This window comes from Clinocottus analis, unplaced genomic scaffold, assembly GCF_023055335.1.
Source record: "Clinocottus analis isolate CAN_PGR_092001 unplaced genomic scaffold, fCliAna1.0.p SCAF_12, whole genome shotgun sequence".
Taxonomy (NCBI): Eukaryota; Metazoa; Chordata; class Actinopteri; order Perciformes; family Cottidae; genus Clinocottus; species Clinocottus analis.
In genome coordinates, this window is record NW_027175843.1 from 11,474,602 (window position 1) to 11,492,426 (window position 17,825).

At 37.8% G+C, this 17,825-nt stretch overlaps 1 protein-coding gene across 1 annotated transcript; it reads right to left on the reverse strand.

Annotated features, from left to right (window-relative positions):
* Nucleotides 1–640: 640 nt before the first annotated feature.
* On the reverse strand, nucleotides 641–16,696 carry cers6 (ceramide synthase 6). Its single transcript, XM_068573188.1, has 11 exons — nucleotides 16,369–16,696; nucleotides 15,269–15,374; nucleotides 15,033–15,163; nucleotides 9,095–9,152; nucleotides 7,286–7,336; nucleotides 7,072–7,164; nucleotides 4,233–4,361; nucleotides 3,848–3,954; nucleotides 2,572–2,728; nucleotides 2,397–2,420; nucleotides 641–1,565 (listed from the first exon to the last, which is right to left on the reverse strand). The coding sequence occupies exons 1-11, from the start codon at nucleotides 16,536–16,538 to the stop codon at nucleotides 1,404–1,406; spliced, it is 1,188 nt and encodes a 395-aa protein (XP_068429289.1). The 5' UTR covers nucleotides 16,539–16,696; the 3' UTR covers nucleotides 641–1,403.
* Nucleotides 16,697–17,825: the final 1,129 nt, after the last annotated feature.

The window sequence follows — 17,825 nt, forward strand, 5'->3', positions numbered from 1 at the left end:
ACAAATGTAAACGCAGGCAGGATAACAAGTCAGTCTGCTACAGATATAAATAAAGACAACACAATACAAAGGCCATTTTATGCTCTTATCTACCACCCAGTGTGAGCTAATACAAACGTTCTATGACAAAACAAAAGTTGCTATAGAACTGCCCCAAGCCGTTAAACACAACATTGACATTTATTACCCTTGAAGTTTAAATGCAAAACTTGTGAGCAAACATTTGCCAATTCACACAACCAGCGTTCACTTGAAGTAGCGTTACTTTTGACTTGATGAATATACGTCCAGTGTTCAGTCTCTGAAGATGACATTATGACAGCTGCATATTGAACGAAAACAATAAAGGTAGCCAGACAAGTTGAGCGATAATAATATATTATAGTCACTAATACCAATAACAATGTCTTTCTTCCTGTTCTGCCTCCTGGTGACTTGGCATATGTTGATGTTTATTTATTAATAATCAATGCATATTACTCAATCTCAAATCATTATTTATGGAAAAATGAATTTCTTTATAAAATTTGAATTCACAGCCAGGGCATACATTGTTATTCTTTGCTGATTAGGCTTCTCTTATTGAACAGACGCACACACATTTTCAATTGTTATGTTTTTTTATTGAATAACTCAAACAACTCATATCTGCCTCCGAAGAGGACAAATGGCCTTTAATGAAATGCTTACCGGAAATGTATCAGAATAATTAACAAAATGCTTTAATATGGAGTACAGCATTTAGCCATATCTGATGCACACAAATAACACTGTTATTGACATCTCATATACAGTTTGAGTGGAGAATGTGTTTTAAAATGTGAGTAAACGTCACACATTTTGGCATATCTTTGGGGGTGTAGCATTAAAAGTAAACCCAGGTCTTCAGTAATTTTTTTTTACTCGACATGATGTGTGGTGTGAAAAAACAGCTGTTCTGTTGTTCAAAATGATTACCTCTTCAACCCTGACATGTAAAAAAAGATGTCCCCCCACCTGCAAACATTTTCATAAAAAAATAAATAACATAGAAAGACACAAACATAAGTCAAAAACTCACCCCCAGTATGCCAGACTACTGTATGTTAAAGTAGCATGCGTACACCATAAAGTGGAATGCTTTCATTTGTTGGCTAAACAGAGTGGGTTGTACCGATAGGAGTGCTTTGATATTTCACTGAGTGCAGTTCGATGCAAAGATATAGATGAAGAGAATAAATTGCGCACGGAAATTAGTAAATAGTCAAATTCATAACAAAACTGCATTCACATAAATCTATCAAGAATTTCCAGTACCAGACAGGCGATGTTCATATCTCCACCATACACACGCACGCACGCACACACACACGCACATACACACAGACTGATGGATGGTGTCTGTAGCGTGGCTCCCTTGTTAGTCAGTGTTCGTCGGGGTACGGGGCTCCTGTCAGGTAGCCGTTGGTCCCGTGATTTTTGTTGGTGCCATTGGTGGTGCTGCTGCTGTGGTGCTTCTGATTAGGTGGGGGGCTGTCATCCTCATCAGAGCCGGATTCGATGTCGCTGCGGTCATCTTTTGACACCTGCATTGAGAGGGATGGTTGGAGATTACATTTTTCTCATTAAAGTTCTTCTCTGGGTCATTATCTGTGGCGGCCATGCGTGGCGGTGACACAAATGGGCTTTTGTGTGACGAGCCGGGAGCTGTTCTGCCAATCAATATCAGAAAACAGGTTGAAAAGGCCTTATGATATTTGTGAAGAGACTTCTGAAAATAAAATTATTTTGGCTGCAGCTAATGACTATTTTCATTATTGATTAATCTCCCCATTGTTTTTCCGATTGATTAATTCATTATTTAGTATTTAAAATATCTGAACATAAGGTTGTCACAGTTTTACAGGAGCTGACCTTATTTTGTTAACATGCTGACGTTTAGAAAGTTTACCATGCACACATCTTAATTTAGCATGTTAGCATGCCAGCATTAGCTAATTATCAATAACCTCAAAGTACAGATGAGGTTCATGGAAATGCCAATAGTTTTGAAAAGCCCTGAGAAGCCCTGAGTCTGAATCCAAAATGTCTTCCATGAAGTATTCTTTTTACAAAGCAAAGTGTTGGCAAAATGGAAATTTCGACCGGATGATGAAAAATTTGACGATCACCAAAGATCACATAAGGGGGACGTTTTTGCTGTAAAACATTTTATGGAAGTTGATCCAATACTAAAAGCTAAAAATGAGGGTGCCAGAGTAAACATCATTGTATCAACAAAGCCATTTGAATTAATGTACTGGAAATCATGACTGATGAATGCAAATAATTACGTTGCTGCTAGAGACAGACATGCCATTAAACTAAGCACACAGTAAACCAGTTAGATTGAAATGTTTTCATTTAAGTCTACTTACGTGCAACGGATTCCATTTTCCCACCTTGAAGGATGTTGGTTAGCATACATAGGGGATAGAAATGGAAATGTGTCAAAAGTGGCTATTCACAACACTCCACAGTATCCACAGTATCCACAGTATCCAGTATGTACTAGCAGCTAAACACCCCATTATGCTGAGTGCGGTGACTCACCTTTCCTTTGGAGATGGCTCGGCATGCGGTCTTCACTATGAGGTAGGACCAGAAGGAGTGAAGAAGCTGCAGCAGGATCAGAAGAAGGTTGAAGACCCACCAAGATGGGTAGGGCCCTACGATCTCCCAACTCTCGAAGAAGGTGGTATTTAATATCCTTCCAAAACAGAAGGAGAGGGAGATAAGAATCGTGACAAAAAAACAAGTGGGCAAAGCATTGTTTTATTGTGGGGGGATTCTTGCTTGTCCTGAGGAACAGGTTGACCAAGCTGGTGAAAAGAAACATGGCGGGCATTGAACCAACTTTCTTTTTTATGACACATGCCCTTTAATGATGTATTTGTAGCACAGACAGATGTGTGTGTTTTTTTAAGTATTTTGGTTATAGTCCAATAAATGTACACTGGATGATTCTTAATGCATTTAAAATTGCTTACAATGTAATTTAAATGAAGGAGAAAAAGCAGTTGCTGGACTTCACATAACATGTAATCAAAATTTCAAAAAATTTCCTCTGTAAATCATCTTCAAGTTATTGAAGCCATAGCAAGAGCTTTACATTAATGATAACTTTATAACTGATGTGGTGTTGGATCATTACATTACAGTGAAACAAAGGCAGAGAGCCCAAACTGTTCAAAACGCTGTTTTTTGAGGCAATGCAGACTTTGTTGTTCACAAATGCTTTCTTCAGAATAGCCCTAATTATTGAAGACTGCTGTACTTGCGCTCAAGGACTACAATTGATTTGTTGTAACTTAGGCAAATATCATCAGGAAGGGTCCGTATAATTGGTTAAAACTTGAAATGCTGATTAAATGCAATATAACAACACTTAAAAATGATAAAAGATCCTTGTGGATAAAAAAGCCCTTTGATGTTTTCACAATCAGATGAAACGCTAAACGCTGTTTTCAATAACAAAGCGATAACCCGAACATACTGCTTTTCATTTGTCGATTTGTTTAGCTTGGAAAGGTTAAAGCTGCTGTATCCATAGTAACTATTACTTAGCAACAAAATTCACAGAGATGTGACTGAACTACAAACTGTTGTGGAGAAAGTCATAAAAAAAGATCTGAGATCTTCATGGCATTGGCGTGCATTTCCAGGGATGTTCTGTCAAAAATGTGCAGAACATCGTAGGCGTCTGCTGCTTCAGGTTTTATCGTCTTTGGCGGTCTGCATTTAATATATTGTATAATTTAAGCACCACTAAAAGTCTGCTTTTAGATGGACGCTAACTATGGGAGTTAACAAAGAGAATAACACTCACCAGACAGGATAAACTCCCAGCCTCGAACTTATGAAGAGAATTGCAAACATTGCAAACAATAGGTTGCACAATATTTGACATTTGGCATAGTTGGCCATCTTGGCAGCCTTAATAGAAAAAAAGAAACAATCATTAATCTGATCTTACGAGCAACTACTTAAAATATGTTTGTTTCCAACAAAGAGTGCATTCCATATGCAGTGTGTCTGTATGATACCATCTGACATAATTTGTATAACTCGAGACTGTAGTTCAATTTAGATAAAGATGAATAGCTGAGCATGTTAACTCCAAACACTCCACCCACACAAACACACCCAACCATCTTCGCCTCCCTTTGCCAATCTTTCCGTCCGCGGCCTTTTATCCTCTCGCCCACCCTCACCTCTAGCAGCACGTCGGCTGCGTCGTGGAGACACATGACTAGAGTTCCCACTCGTGCCATGTTGTTCACGTAGGAAAAGGTGATGAGAGAGATTGTTGCAACATGGTGCAGGAACATGATCAGGAAGTCCTGGGGACACAGTTGCCAAGGAAATGTCACACAACTATGGGAAAGCACTGCCTCACGGCGGTTTGAGTCTCTGCATGAGGTATACATGCTCAGAGCATGTAGTACAGTACAGACGCCAGCCATGGAGTCAAAGGGCGCAGCTGCTGTGTACACTCACAATAGCTTTGTGTCTTTGCAGTAATGCATAACGTTTTGTTATAATTCTCTATTTTCAAAACGCCTCCTGCTGACGACTGAATATTTAGATCTACTGTGTCCTATTTTCAAAACTGCCAATATTCATGAAATTAGAATGTGCTTTGCTCAAGTTAGTAGCTGCACATATGATTCATGTGTGGATCAACATCTTTCAAAAATAAAACCTTAGTTTTTGTGAGCTGTGCACGTCATATGCCACTGTGATTGGCAAAGCTTTTGACAAGATATATAAAGTTATGACAAGGCAATCATTAATCATCACTTACACAAACAAACAGCGAGTACGCCTTCGGTGTCCGAGCGTTCATGCACATTGATGCGAGTGTGTGATTGAAATATGTGTTCATCTAATGATTGTGTTAGTTTAGGTTTGTGTCAAACTGCAATATAGCAAAACAGGTTTAAAAGTAGTAGTGTTAGGAGATTGAAAATACTTTCCTTAACATACTGTGTTACAAATAGATTTGCTGCAGCGAAAATCTTACATAACGAAAAAGAAGACAAATAATTACTCCATCAATCCTCGGAGGTAAATTATTTTTTTTGGGGTGTGATGGGGGTGTGCCCTTGGTGACAGGCACCCCTGCCGAGCAGTTATCGGTTCGGTGCCTTGCTTAAAGGCACATTGGCAGTGCCATGAAGGTGAACTGGATCCTCTTCAGCTACCAGTTATGGTACTGTGTCTGTGCAGGACTTGAACAGGCCAGCCTTCAATAGAAGGCCTTATTATTAACCAAATGTACTTTAAGTATCAAAAGTACTCAATGCAGATTATTATAAATCATGTGATGCATATATTAGAAAGCAGTAGTTTACTGTCACTGTTTACTGTGAAGCTACTTTTTAATGATTCTATACTGTTGAGTAGTTTATTTAAAACAATTCCTAACAATTCATTATAATTTATAAGCTTGTCATATGTTTTAATTTTTTGTTATTTTATTTGACATCTAAGGCCCTTAGTTACTTCAAACTAGTGACCATAGATGTCAAATAAATAGTATTGGAGTGAAAAGTATGTTTCCCTCTGAACTGTGCTAGAATAGAAGTATAATATGGCATGCCATACTCAAGTACTGTATTTGCAGTAAATGTTACATCCCACCACTGTTTGAAAAAGGTGGTCTCTGTGAAATTAAAATCAAGCAGGGAAAAAGATCATCTCAGCCCAACATGATCTAAAACAATTACATGACTGAAACTGAAATTAAAGTGAAGATATATGTTTGGTTTTGGTCCTGTCTGGGTGGAGCCATTAGGTTTGGGAACCTCAATGCAGGTGGCATGGGGGAAACATTCCTCGAGCAAATCTGAAGACATGACACAAAGCTCAAAGAAACCAGAACCAGCCCAAAACAAAGACAGCATGAGAATGAAGATAAGAAGGGAGAGGAACAATGCAAGATACAGAATGAAAGCAAGGCGAGAGAGAGCGAGTGTGCGGGGAGAACATACTGGAATTGGCAGGGGATGCAGAGGACCTCCTCAGTGTAGCACTGTGCATGAAAAAACTGAAAGGAGAAACAAAAACAGACAACATGCCAACAGTCAACAAAGAGATGACAGAGTGAGGGCATACACAGCATGGAATCATGAGGGCTGCTGTGAGTGCAGTGTGCAGTGGGACGGACTGGAGACAGGAGTAAGATCATGGCTGGATCGCATGCAAATGATACTGAACAAATCAAGAATGGAGACATTGTCATAACAAAAAGGAAGATGAAAGTGGGTTGAAGAATAGTTGTTAAAGCTGATCTCAGTTCTTACAAGCCAGTTCCTACCAAGTTGGACCTTTTAAACTGCATTGGACATCCGTTTAAATGGTTAATACGTGAAAGAAAGCATTGCTATTCATGACATGTAAATACTTGTGATATGGTATGTGTGGATTATGCATGAATGTGTTATAAAAATAGATTTTTTTTAAAATGCTAATGCTATTAGAATGAATTATTGTCTGATATAAATATTTATATAAATGACGGATTCAACTTGAAATATGTCATTACATAAAGAAATAACATCTAAGTTGATCTATTGTTTACACTTCTGTGCGATATCTGGGTATTGTCCGTCCAGCATTATCATAGAACAGATTATAAAAGTGCAATAATTTGCTATCGCGCTGTAATTGCACAAAAGCATTCACAATATCAAACAAAAATAAACTACACCACTATAAGTGGGGAAAGTTTGAGATTTGACAGTGACTATTTCTGAATGTTTGAAAAGTGTTAAACCTTTTTGCCCTTGCAGTATTTTGTTATTTCACACATCAGTGAGAATACACTAAGGCGGAAAGCAAATAATCACAAGCAAATAGACTAAATATTACAGAGTAATGGCAGTAAGAAATGGATTGTTAGGTAAATATAATGTATGTTCTGCGACAGAACTACTTAAAGTGGCATGAACAGAACAGAAGGTGACTAAAAGTGTCACTTTTTGCCTTACAGAAGCTCTATTAAAAAACATTGGAGAGTTGTGATGTATATCTTGGTGTTACTCTTACCTTCCTTCTGATGTCTGTGAATTGGGAAAAGAGTAAGGACAGGTAGAAAGACAGCTCCAGTATATAGTAATAATGGATGTCCACAGTCAGCGGCTGCATAAACACATAAAGCAAAAAGGTTCAAATAAGTATTTGAGAAGTAGTTTGTTTTGGTAATGCAAGTCATCTTGTTGCATTGGGATTACTAAAGATGGGTGCATCTAAATACTTTTACCTGGTAAGGGTAGTTGTACCAGCACTCTTTTGTGTTCCAAAGCCATGGAGTCTGCAGAAAACAAAATTAGTAACTTAAAAATCAATATTTTTTAACCTATAGATATATAAACTCTAAAACTCAGCGGATAATGTTGACTGTTTTGTTCGATCCCTGACAAATCTCAAATGTTGTATTTTAATAAAACATAGAAAGAGCAAACTCAATTAACTACAAAATGAATGCAGTGTTATAATGCTTCCACACATACAGTTGGAGTTCAATTCAATATGTAATTTCAGATCTAACACATGAATATCAATGTGAACTCTGAATAAAAATGAATAATTCCCTTGATGGATTCTGAATGGAATCAAATATTTCAAAAATACATAATGGCTGTAACAAAAGATTCTTTTTAAAGGAAGCCGAATGACAAAGGAACCAAAAGTAAAGTCCAGGGTAATGACATAATGGCATCAGTATGACACAGTAAATGGTAACTGTGATACATAACAATGTTTTATCAGTAAACAGTGACCCATCACTGTGAATTACTTTATGTCCCCCAAACGGTAATAAATCCCACAGAGACTGCAGCCAGCAGCAGGAATTGCAGGGGAATTAACAATTGTTTTGCTTCGTCATGCAACTCTTGTCTTCGACAGATTTCGCTGTACTCTGATATCTCAACTATTGCTCTGTTGATTATACATTTATGTGTTTTCATGAATATATGAATGACATATATGAATATATATATATTACTATACTTGACTGACGCATTGGACAAAATAATCACAATTTCTAAACTTCCTCGTGTGGTTGAAACTTTACAAACAAGAAGAGCTGTTATACTGAGAGTGCTTAAATGTTGTAATCACACTATCATCCGAGAGATTGACACATTGGTAAGATGATCAATTTTCATTACATTTGAAAAAGGTACAGTAATGTTACTGTCATTGTGCTCTCTCTCTCTCTCTCTCTCTCTCTCTCTCTCTCTCTCTCTCTCTCTCGCTCTCTCTCTCTCTCTCTCTCTCTCTCTCTATATATATATATATATAAATATATATATATATATAAATATATATATATATATATATATATATATATATATATATATATATATATATATATACACACACACACACACACTGTAATAACATCATTTATTAATATGGATGTATAGCACATAAAATGTAGCTAAAGCATACTTTTCTAGAAGGTTAATTGAAGTAGCATGTGATGTTAAGAGCCCAATCAGAGCCAGGAAGCTGGACAATATATATATATATATATATATATATATATATATATATATATATATATATATATATATATATATATATATATATATATATATAGAACACGCAGGAGCTAGATAACTATAGTCATCACAACAGTCATTATTTTACAAGCAGGCATTTTAAGTAACATTGACCCAACCATTGCAATTACAGTCAGGGAGAGCACAAATAACAATCATTGTTGTGTAAAATACATTACATATTTAATCGCAGCATTATTTAGCACTGGTAATATTTTTGTCAACTACTCCCCCTTTCCTTGTAAGATCCATTATTAATGAGCCCTGTTTGCACTCGGCTTTATTACAAATAGCCCTCATAAAATTAGTCCCTTACCTCAGAACATCAATTTTACCAGCCAGTCTTATGACGCACTAACTATGCCAGAAATCTCAAGATTTTTATGTTTTCCATGTACTTCCAAAATGTGCTTTAGAAAATGGATTCAAAGCTCAGTGACTCATACTAACTTCAGCATAACAGCCAGCTGGTGCTCATTTTGTCTTGAAGGAAGACTTACCTTTTTCAGGAAACGCACTCCATAGGTAAATATATATAGATAGAATGTAAATCTCCACCTGAAAGACACAAATAAAGTTAAACAATTATTATATAAAGCTAAAAAAAATTCATGTTCATGTGTTTGTCTCAATTACATTTTGTGTACATGACTTTTGCAATCTTAACTTTCAGTTTTTGCTCATAAAGGTAGTGTTTTTTAGCGGGCTATAACCTTAACATGATCGAGCCCGACCACGAAATTCCAATTTTTTCCTTTCTCTTTTCCACTTTGAGTTCATTAGAGAGAAAAGCACAGTGTTTTAATATGCTAAGACCAATTGGTAGAGAAATAATACAGTTGCACCCCATGTTGAAGGCACATCACTCAGATACATCCCAAAATATGAACAATACTAGAAGATGTGTTCATGAACACACCTGGTTCTATATACAATTTATGTAGGTGTATCCTTTGGTGTAGCACACTGTGGCTCTCATGCCTTTCATCATACATTTGAAGTGGTGTGAGCTTCTCTTACTTCCCCAAATCTGCAGTCGGGGGTGAGTCACTGAAAATGTGACATCACTGACTTCACATTAGTGAGGTCTGGGGGCAAAGACAAGACACTCATACTGTCCCAGCACATCTTGACATGCGCTGTGTTTTATATCACCCCGCACATAATTTACAGTAGTTACAGTAGTAGTTACCCAACACAATGGTGGGGAAAGTGATCATGAGGTCTGAGCTGAATGACAGAGAAGAAACTGATACTTCACTGATCCCTTTGCTGAGCACGGAGGTGTGCATGGATACCCAATTTAAAACAGTCAGCAACTGGAAGACAAGATTTAAGGCTAACCAGCTAGCAAGCTCCCTTGCTAACTTACTCTGGAAGTTGCATCTGACAAAACCATAGATGTGTTTGTAGCAGGAACAAAAGCACATTTGAGTGACATAACCCCTATAGTGCATTATTGAGTTGTCAAAGCATTTTACAAATCTGTAAGTGATTAGATTACATGTTGTTTTCCCCTACTGGAGCATACATTCTAGTGTGTGTATGTATATATATTCATATTAAAACATACAGAAGAGGCACAAAACAAGCATGTTTTCTGTGACATGGAAGAAAACATCAGCTGATGACTCTCATGGCTGTGACAAGCTGTATAACCTCATGTCAGACAAGGTTTTGCATACTGCTCTATCAGAGCTCATGTCAAACACATTGCTGACATCCACAGCTTTCAAAGACAACATGACACGCACACTCAAAACGAGAGCAGGACAAACCAGTTTCTTAACGCACACATCCATCATCGACTCGTTTGATGTTATTTAAAGATAGTGAGTGTAACTCCTGAATTAATGCTCAAGAGAATTCAAGAATGTTAACACAAGGCCCGTGGAAGCCGTCATTAACTGCTTTTCGTGCTTGATCAACGGAATTGTAAAACCAAATTAATTGGACAAGTCTACCTGGCACACAGTTAAGACTGTTGCATGGCAACTGGTTCATCAAGCCTGCAAGAGTCTTTTTCAAGTCCTCTTGAATCGCTGCTATATATGTATGTACAATCACAATGCTCGCAACTGCTTTCAGAGAATAGTTTATATTTGTTCCAATGCCAGACACGGATGTTTGTGTAGCATTTACATTTTTTTTCCAGATACAGCGTTAATAAAGATTGATTGGGGGAAAATTAAAATAGTATGCATTTAATCATCATAGATTGAGCTGCTGTTTATTTTCTGCACATGATGTAGCGGAAACTTGCCAATTACTCATTTGAATTCATTAGTGCTGGGTTGTAACTGTGGTTAACAGAATCATGTTCATGCGTTATGATGAACTTGTTCTGTAAACAATTTTACAAATTGTAGCTTATATGGTGTGTGTTATAGTACATAACGCCATCCTTTCATAATGGCTTGATTATACATGGATAAATCATTCACAATATCCGACAAGACTGTGGATTTGAAACTAGGCCAGATTTAGTGATTACTAATACATCAAACATACCTGTTTGGACAAAGCATCGCTTTTAGGGAAAGGAAAAATTATAGGGGAACAACTGTGATTTGATCCAAAAACATAATAATGAGGCTGGCGTTATTCTTAATAACATAACAAAAAGGAGGTCATGCTGGCTAATTCCATGTCACTTCTTGGTAGTCTGAGCACCAGCTGGCTGCAACTGTTTGCGTTCAGATGGTTCAACACAACAATTAGTCATGAACCTCATGTTTTGATCAAAATTCAATTGTGTGAAAGACTTGATATATTCCCTCTTTGCTGTTAAATCAGCGGTAACACCTCCTTTACTCTTCAGGCAGTAATAGCGGTCTCTTATGAAGGTAGATTTGTTTCTTTAATACACAAACCCCCCAAAAAGGGATATGGCGGAAAGTTGACATTATATTGCTGTTTTGTCAAAGTTATTTTAGATGTAGAAGCACTTCCCTTTGTTTTTCATGTTTTGCATGTAACGTTAGGGGTTAACACTGCATGCAGAAAATGGGGCTTCATGTCAACACAGCAGCCCTCAACGAACATTTAAAAAAAAATATAGACTCCACAACACTAACAACATGAAAACAAAGTGAAGTGCCGATACACTTAAAATAACTTTGACAAAACAGACCTCCCGTTAGTGTGTGCCAAGCGCCAAGTCAAACTCAATCTCAACTTTAAATTTTATTTGAGATCAAAGATTTTTTAATTGCAGCCATGAATTCTAGTTTCATAAGCAAAACTAACACATAATTTACAAACAAATGAGAAATTTCCTCTCAAAATCTGGCACAAATCTACCTTCATAGTCCCTTCCACCTTTATATATTTGGCTCATTTGGTTTAATTACATGACCAGATTTCAAATTGCGCAATTGAAAAAATGTGTTAATAGACAGATAATGTGGTACTCGAATTGAAGGAAAACATGGGTGTGGCTTTCCTCTCTCAAGAACAGCACAAACATGCTGACATATTATTTACTTGTTGGCTTGGAGTCGACTGAGCTGCTTCTGGGGAGGTGTGTTGCTTTTAAAGTAATGCAAATCATACACCAACATATTGAGAAAACGAAGAGCAGTAATGAGGTTATAAGAAATCTCAGCTGATATTAAACAAATGTTTCCGTTCAACTGGAAAATCGTATTTTGTATATGATTAAAGTAAAGATGAGGAATGGCAAATTAAGAGATTGCAGCAACAGGGCAATAATTGGTAAAACTAAGAAATAAGGAATAGCATTTACCATTCAAACAGCAAAAAATGGAATTGTTTAACATTTTGGGAAATATGTTGATTTGCTGTCTTGCCGAGAGTGAGATGATGCTTTTTAAGCAAGAGTTAAATAATAAGTGTTTTTGAGGGTTATGTGAAGGATTATCTTTTGGCCGGGTGTCGTGAGTTTCTGAAGTCTCAGCTGATTGCCTGATTGCGTGGCAGTGATGACAAGACTGCAGGCAGTGAAACAGTCCAAGAAACAGCTCAGGATGTAACAACATTCAGGGTGTCAATTAGCTTTAGAGATGCTGCTGAATGTCATTTATTTATTTTTTTACCTCTGGGAGAGCCAAACCAACGGTTTAACCCTGTTTCCAATCTTTGTGCCAAGCTAAGCTAAGTGGTTAATGATAGTAGCTTCATATTCACTGTAAAGACATGAAGGTTGTTCATGTCATCTAACTCTTGGCAAAGAGGGAATACATGTAAAACTATTCCTTAAAAGATCCATTGTACATGTTTGTAATATATATATACATATATATATATATATATATATATATATATATATATATATATATATATATATATATATATATATATATATATATATATATATATATATATATTCAAACCATTCCTACATAAATAAAAAAAAACTGAAGCCAAAGATAGCGCTAAGGCTTAAAAATAGAACATTTCTGTGACAAGATTTTATATTACTAAATATATTTCTGTCTTTATATCTTTAGAAAGTTAAAAGAGTTGCATTATTTTGCTCCAGATCATTTCTTTGTTCTTAGTGAAAGCAGAGCAGAGAAAGGATGAAGATGAGATCAGACAGGAGGGGCTACTGAGGACATCAAAGCATGCTCATTTCTCAGCCCAGACCAAGGAGAACTGATCCGAGGAGGGACTCTGGTCCAACTACACTAAAAACAATTGTTAATTTAGTTTGCCATTTAGTCTCATATTTAACCTTTACATAAAAATCCTAATAACCAAATAGCGTCTGCCACTATGGTGGAACAATAAGACTTTCGATTCCATTAATTCTGAAATCATCTCTTGCAGAGCACTTGTTCGAAACAAGTTTTTGAAAGATAGCTGCTCTTGTAAAAAAAAAAGAGGTTATTGTACATGAACTTGTTGGAATGTTTATTTGCTGTATATCTCAGAAAAAAAAGAGAAGCAGTAACAATAGCTGGTAAACAAACTCAATAAGGAGACTTCATTATTTCCAGACCAAATGTGTCTGCTACATACTCTCTGTTTGCAGAATGAAAATAATAGACAACAGATCAGCCGTCCTGACGACTGAGGGACAAAGAATGATATCAGTCTGCAACAGCTGTGCGCGCAGCCCTAATTAGAGCACAATCACTGTTGGAAGGACTGACTCTGGCCCCGTTGGGATAGTTGCGCTGTAAGCAACTGAAACAGACAACCTGGCCAAACTAGTGCAAAGCCCAACATTGTCTCTGCAGTCGGTTATGCTGCACACAGATTACCGCTTTGGTACCGTTGGTGCTGAAATATACAGAATTCCAGCGTACACTCAAAAAAAGCTCCCACACATATTACAGAGAAGGAAAAACGCAGGGTCTTCTGAAGTGTAAGAAAGTTGGTTTGCTTTCACAGACGCCTCTGTGAGGCTGTAATTGGAGTCCAGTGGTTTTTATCAGCGAGCAGGGTTGTTCCTGAGTGAACAGCAGCCTCAGGCGGAGTAGAGGATGTGAGGCTCCCTGTGTCTCAAACCGACACATCGGCTTTTCTGGTGTCAGACATGACTCTGCTCTGACAGCCCCACTCGCTTGTTGGCCTTAAACATCACACTGCTAAGTAACTGCAATCTCCCTGATGGCAAATGCTCTACTGCAGATTAGCCGGTCTTCCGTTACAACCTGAGTGGATATGTTTGTTCGCACTGGGACACATTTCCCTATTATCCCAATATCGTAACCAACATTCAAGTCACGATACGCCATGATGCAGGAACGGTTCACGAAAATTGAGTCGCCTTCAGAATCGCTATTAAAGGACCAAACCAGAATTTTGGTGCGATCGGTTAGTCAATCGGCATAAAATGAATCAGCCACTTTGATAACTAATGTATTGTTACTTTCACCGATTCCAGTTTTTCAAACTTGAGAACTTGCTGCTTTTCTCTCTTTTTTTGTAACATTGTGAACTGAATATCTTTTGGTTTTGAACTGTTTGTGATACAAACTAAGCAATATGGGGACATCACTCTGGAATTGTTTTGGGCATTTTAACACCAATTTTCCACATTTTGTAGACTAATTAATGAAGATGAATTCAAAATAAAAAATGCGTTATTGCCCCCCAAAGGTCACCTTTACATTAATGTCCCTATTAAGTAAATACATGCTGTTTTTGTACATATATGCTTTTAAGCAGCTGTAGGCTGTATGTTCATTTCAATCCAATATAAAAATGAACTTGCAGAAACATGAAACGGCACTAACCATCATGCCTGCTTTTACGACACATTCGGGAAAAGTGATAAAGCATTGCAGCCTGTTAAAATCTGTTTTCCTTGCAACTGTAAACAACAATAAAGTAATAATAAATACAACAACAATGAAGCAACTTTGATCTTCACTACATCAGGCAGATCTATGCAGGGTTTATATCCACTAACTTGCTTGCAGCGACGGGATTGTACTGTGTGCTGTTAAAAGAGATTTGACTTACATGCTTTCACAGAATCGGGCGAGAGTGCTGGGCTTCTCCTGGTTTCGACGTTGTCTGAACCAGCGTTGGATGGTCTGCACATCCCAGTCGAGCTGCTTGGACAGGCCCTCCAATCTCTTCTCATCTGGGTGCTGGCAACACAAGATAAACACTCTATTGTAGTTTTCATGAGGCCCAAATGTCACAAGATCAAGCATTAAAAATAATGAAAATAATGAAGAGAACCCATGGAGCACCTTGGTAATAGCAGTGAAAACCTTCTCCAGGATAGCGTTGGGTTGGGCTTTTTGTGGCCCGTTGGTTTGAATCTTCAAGCCCATAGCACATGGTCTTGCTATAAACCTGCAATACAAATATCATAATACACTTCTATATCCACACATAGACATTATCTTTGAGATTAATTGAATGTGAATTGTTCATATTTAATGATAGGCACACATTCTCAGTTGTAACAGTGACATGTCAATGTAGAATAGGAATAATTGGAACACAGTGGTGTGAAGGTATATATTTATATGTTTCTTGTCACAAAGCACCTGGCTTTATAATCCACTTATTAATCTGTTTAATAAATTATGTGAGGTCTGCTAATTTCAGATTGCATCTGTTATACTACATTAATTACGCTTGGAACTCAGTTATTAACTATGTAAATTAACAATGTGCAATACTTATGCTATTCTCATGGGTTTAACACTTTTCAGTCATATATTAGAGATATTCCCTGCTCGGTTTCAGATTACCCTGACTTTATTTGAACACACTATATCTGCAGAGGTAAATTCTGCACATGATTGAGGAGTTTATTGGGGGAAATGTAAGGCCTCACTCGCTACTCCCTCAAGAGATTTCTGACCCACATATGCACGCATTGTTGTGACTTGCATGGCTCTGTGCTACTGCATGCTGATGATTGTATATCGAATAATAGCCATAGATAAGACGATGCAACATGCACCATATCATAACTGTAGCAGTACGGTTCAAACAGACCACCCGCACCAGTTAAAAGAGCCCGTGTCCAGCACCGGTCTTTGTAGAGATTTGGGGTGGTTTGAGTTAAGAGGACAGGAGCTGGGTTTGGACAGGTATGGCAACTTGGCTGCACTGAGTGCTCCGACAGATGCATCTAATGCAGACAGCGCGTGATGCTGCAGGCCTGCAGAAAGTACGATGATCAACCGTGGTGATTTGTGGGCTAACCAGATAAGATGCCATTGTTTAGATAACACACTGACAAACGTGGACATTCGTGCTGTGCTGCATCCTTCGCCCGGAGCGGTTCATCCGCACAACAAACCACCTGGATCATACCGCATGTGCTCGGACTCACCTTTCGAAAACCAGGCGGATCATAAAGATGCAGAATGCTAAAGGACACGCCAGATAGAGGTCCTCCGCTTGCGGGAACGTCGCTTCATCTGTGTTTTTTAAGTCAGCCCATGTTACATTGTGCGGGAGCCAGAACCTCTCGTTCCAAAACCACGCCAAAATACCGGCCATCTCTCCCTGCAGCAGACACCGTGACCGGGGGGGGAAAAGAAATCGATGCTCGCTGTATCCCGGAGGTCTCTCGCAGGCGATCTGACCGTGCAGACTCAGGCTGATGTGGAGATATATATCCGCTCGAGATCGCCGTCCGTCCGCTTCCCCCTCAGCTATTCCAGTGTCGGGAAGTAGACTCAATCAGCTCCTCAGCGAGTGATTGGTGCGTTGAAATGTCATGCAACACAGTCTGCGTACGTTATGCCGGCTTCTCAACAAGGTACATCATGTCTGCGTCGCACCTTTTGAGTACCACAACCGTTTCCTTATGAACTGACTTTTTTTGTTTTGTTTTGTGTATTTCGATTGTTTTTCCCCACATCTTGCTGTTAGATTATTGGAGGAAACCCACAATGGCCAGCCGACCATGTCTCCTTTGATTCATTATTATTACCAAACTGAAACCAAACGTTCATTTGTTGTTCTTTGTAAAACTGACATTTAAACGCAATTTATATTAACGCTTTAGAAATATGCTTTACACAAGACCAGACTGCACCATTTTGGCAAACTACGCCACCTATTGATAGTTTTATAGCCTGTAGTTGACCTCCGGGAAGTAGAATTCAATAAATCATGTGACCTAGTAAAAGCATAAAATACAAAAAATAAAAATAAATAAAAAAAGAGGACATTAAGGCACGATTGTGTAATTAAAAACACACGCGACTGGCAAATCAGGCCGTTACAGATGTGATGAACTTTTTAAAACAAAAAATTAAGATAACACTATAGAGACTCTCTGTTTTTCTCTCTGCGCTCGAATCATGATTTGCCTAAATGTTAATGAGTGTTATAATAAATACAATAATAATATATGACTTTCTGCTATGTGGTATATTGAGGTAATCTGTAGTATAATTTTAGAAACATTACATATAACATTTCAAAAGACATATTCTAATTGATCAAACAAAATAATCGTATGTACATTTTCCTCTCTAATAATATATACAGGTGTATTCTCTCATCTCCAGTATAGAGCAGTGGCTTTGTCCCACAGTCATCATCATACACCACTAGATAAGCGTGGGTGGCGCCATCTACTGGTCAGTGTCAATAACGTCTCTTGCGGTCTTGACGACATGTGACATTATAAAATCGTCACACATCCGTATTACTGTCTCACACAAAGAAGGTGCCAAGTCGTTTTTACTGGATACTAATACATCATCTTCACAGCAATGTTATGATATAACAGTGTCCTAATAAATGTAATTACACCCTGAGTTAAAACCAGGATGC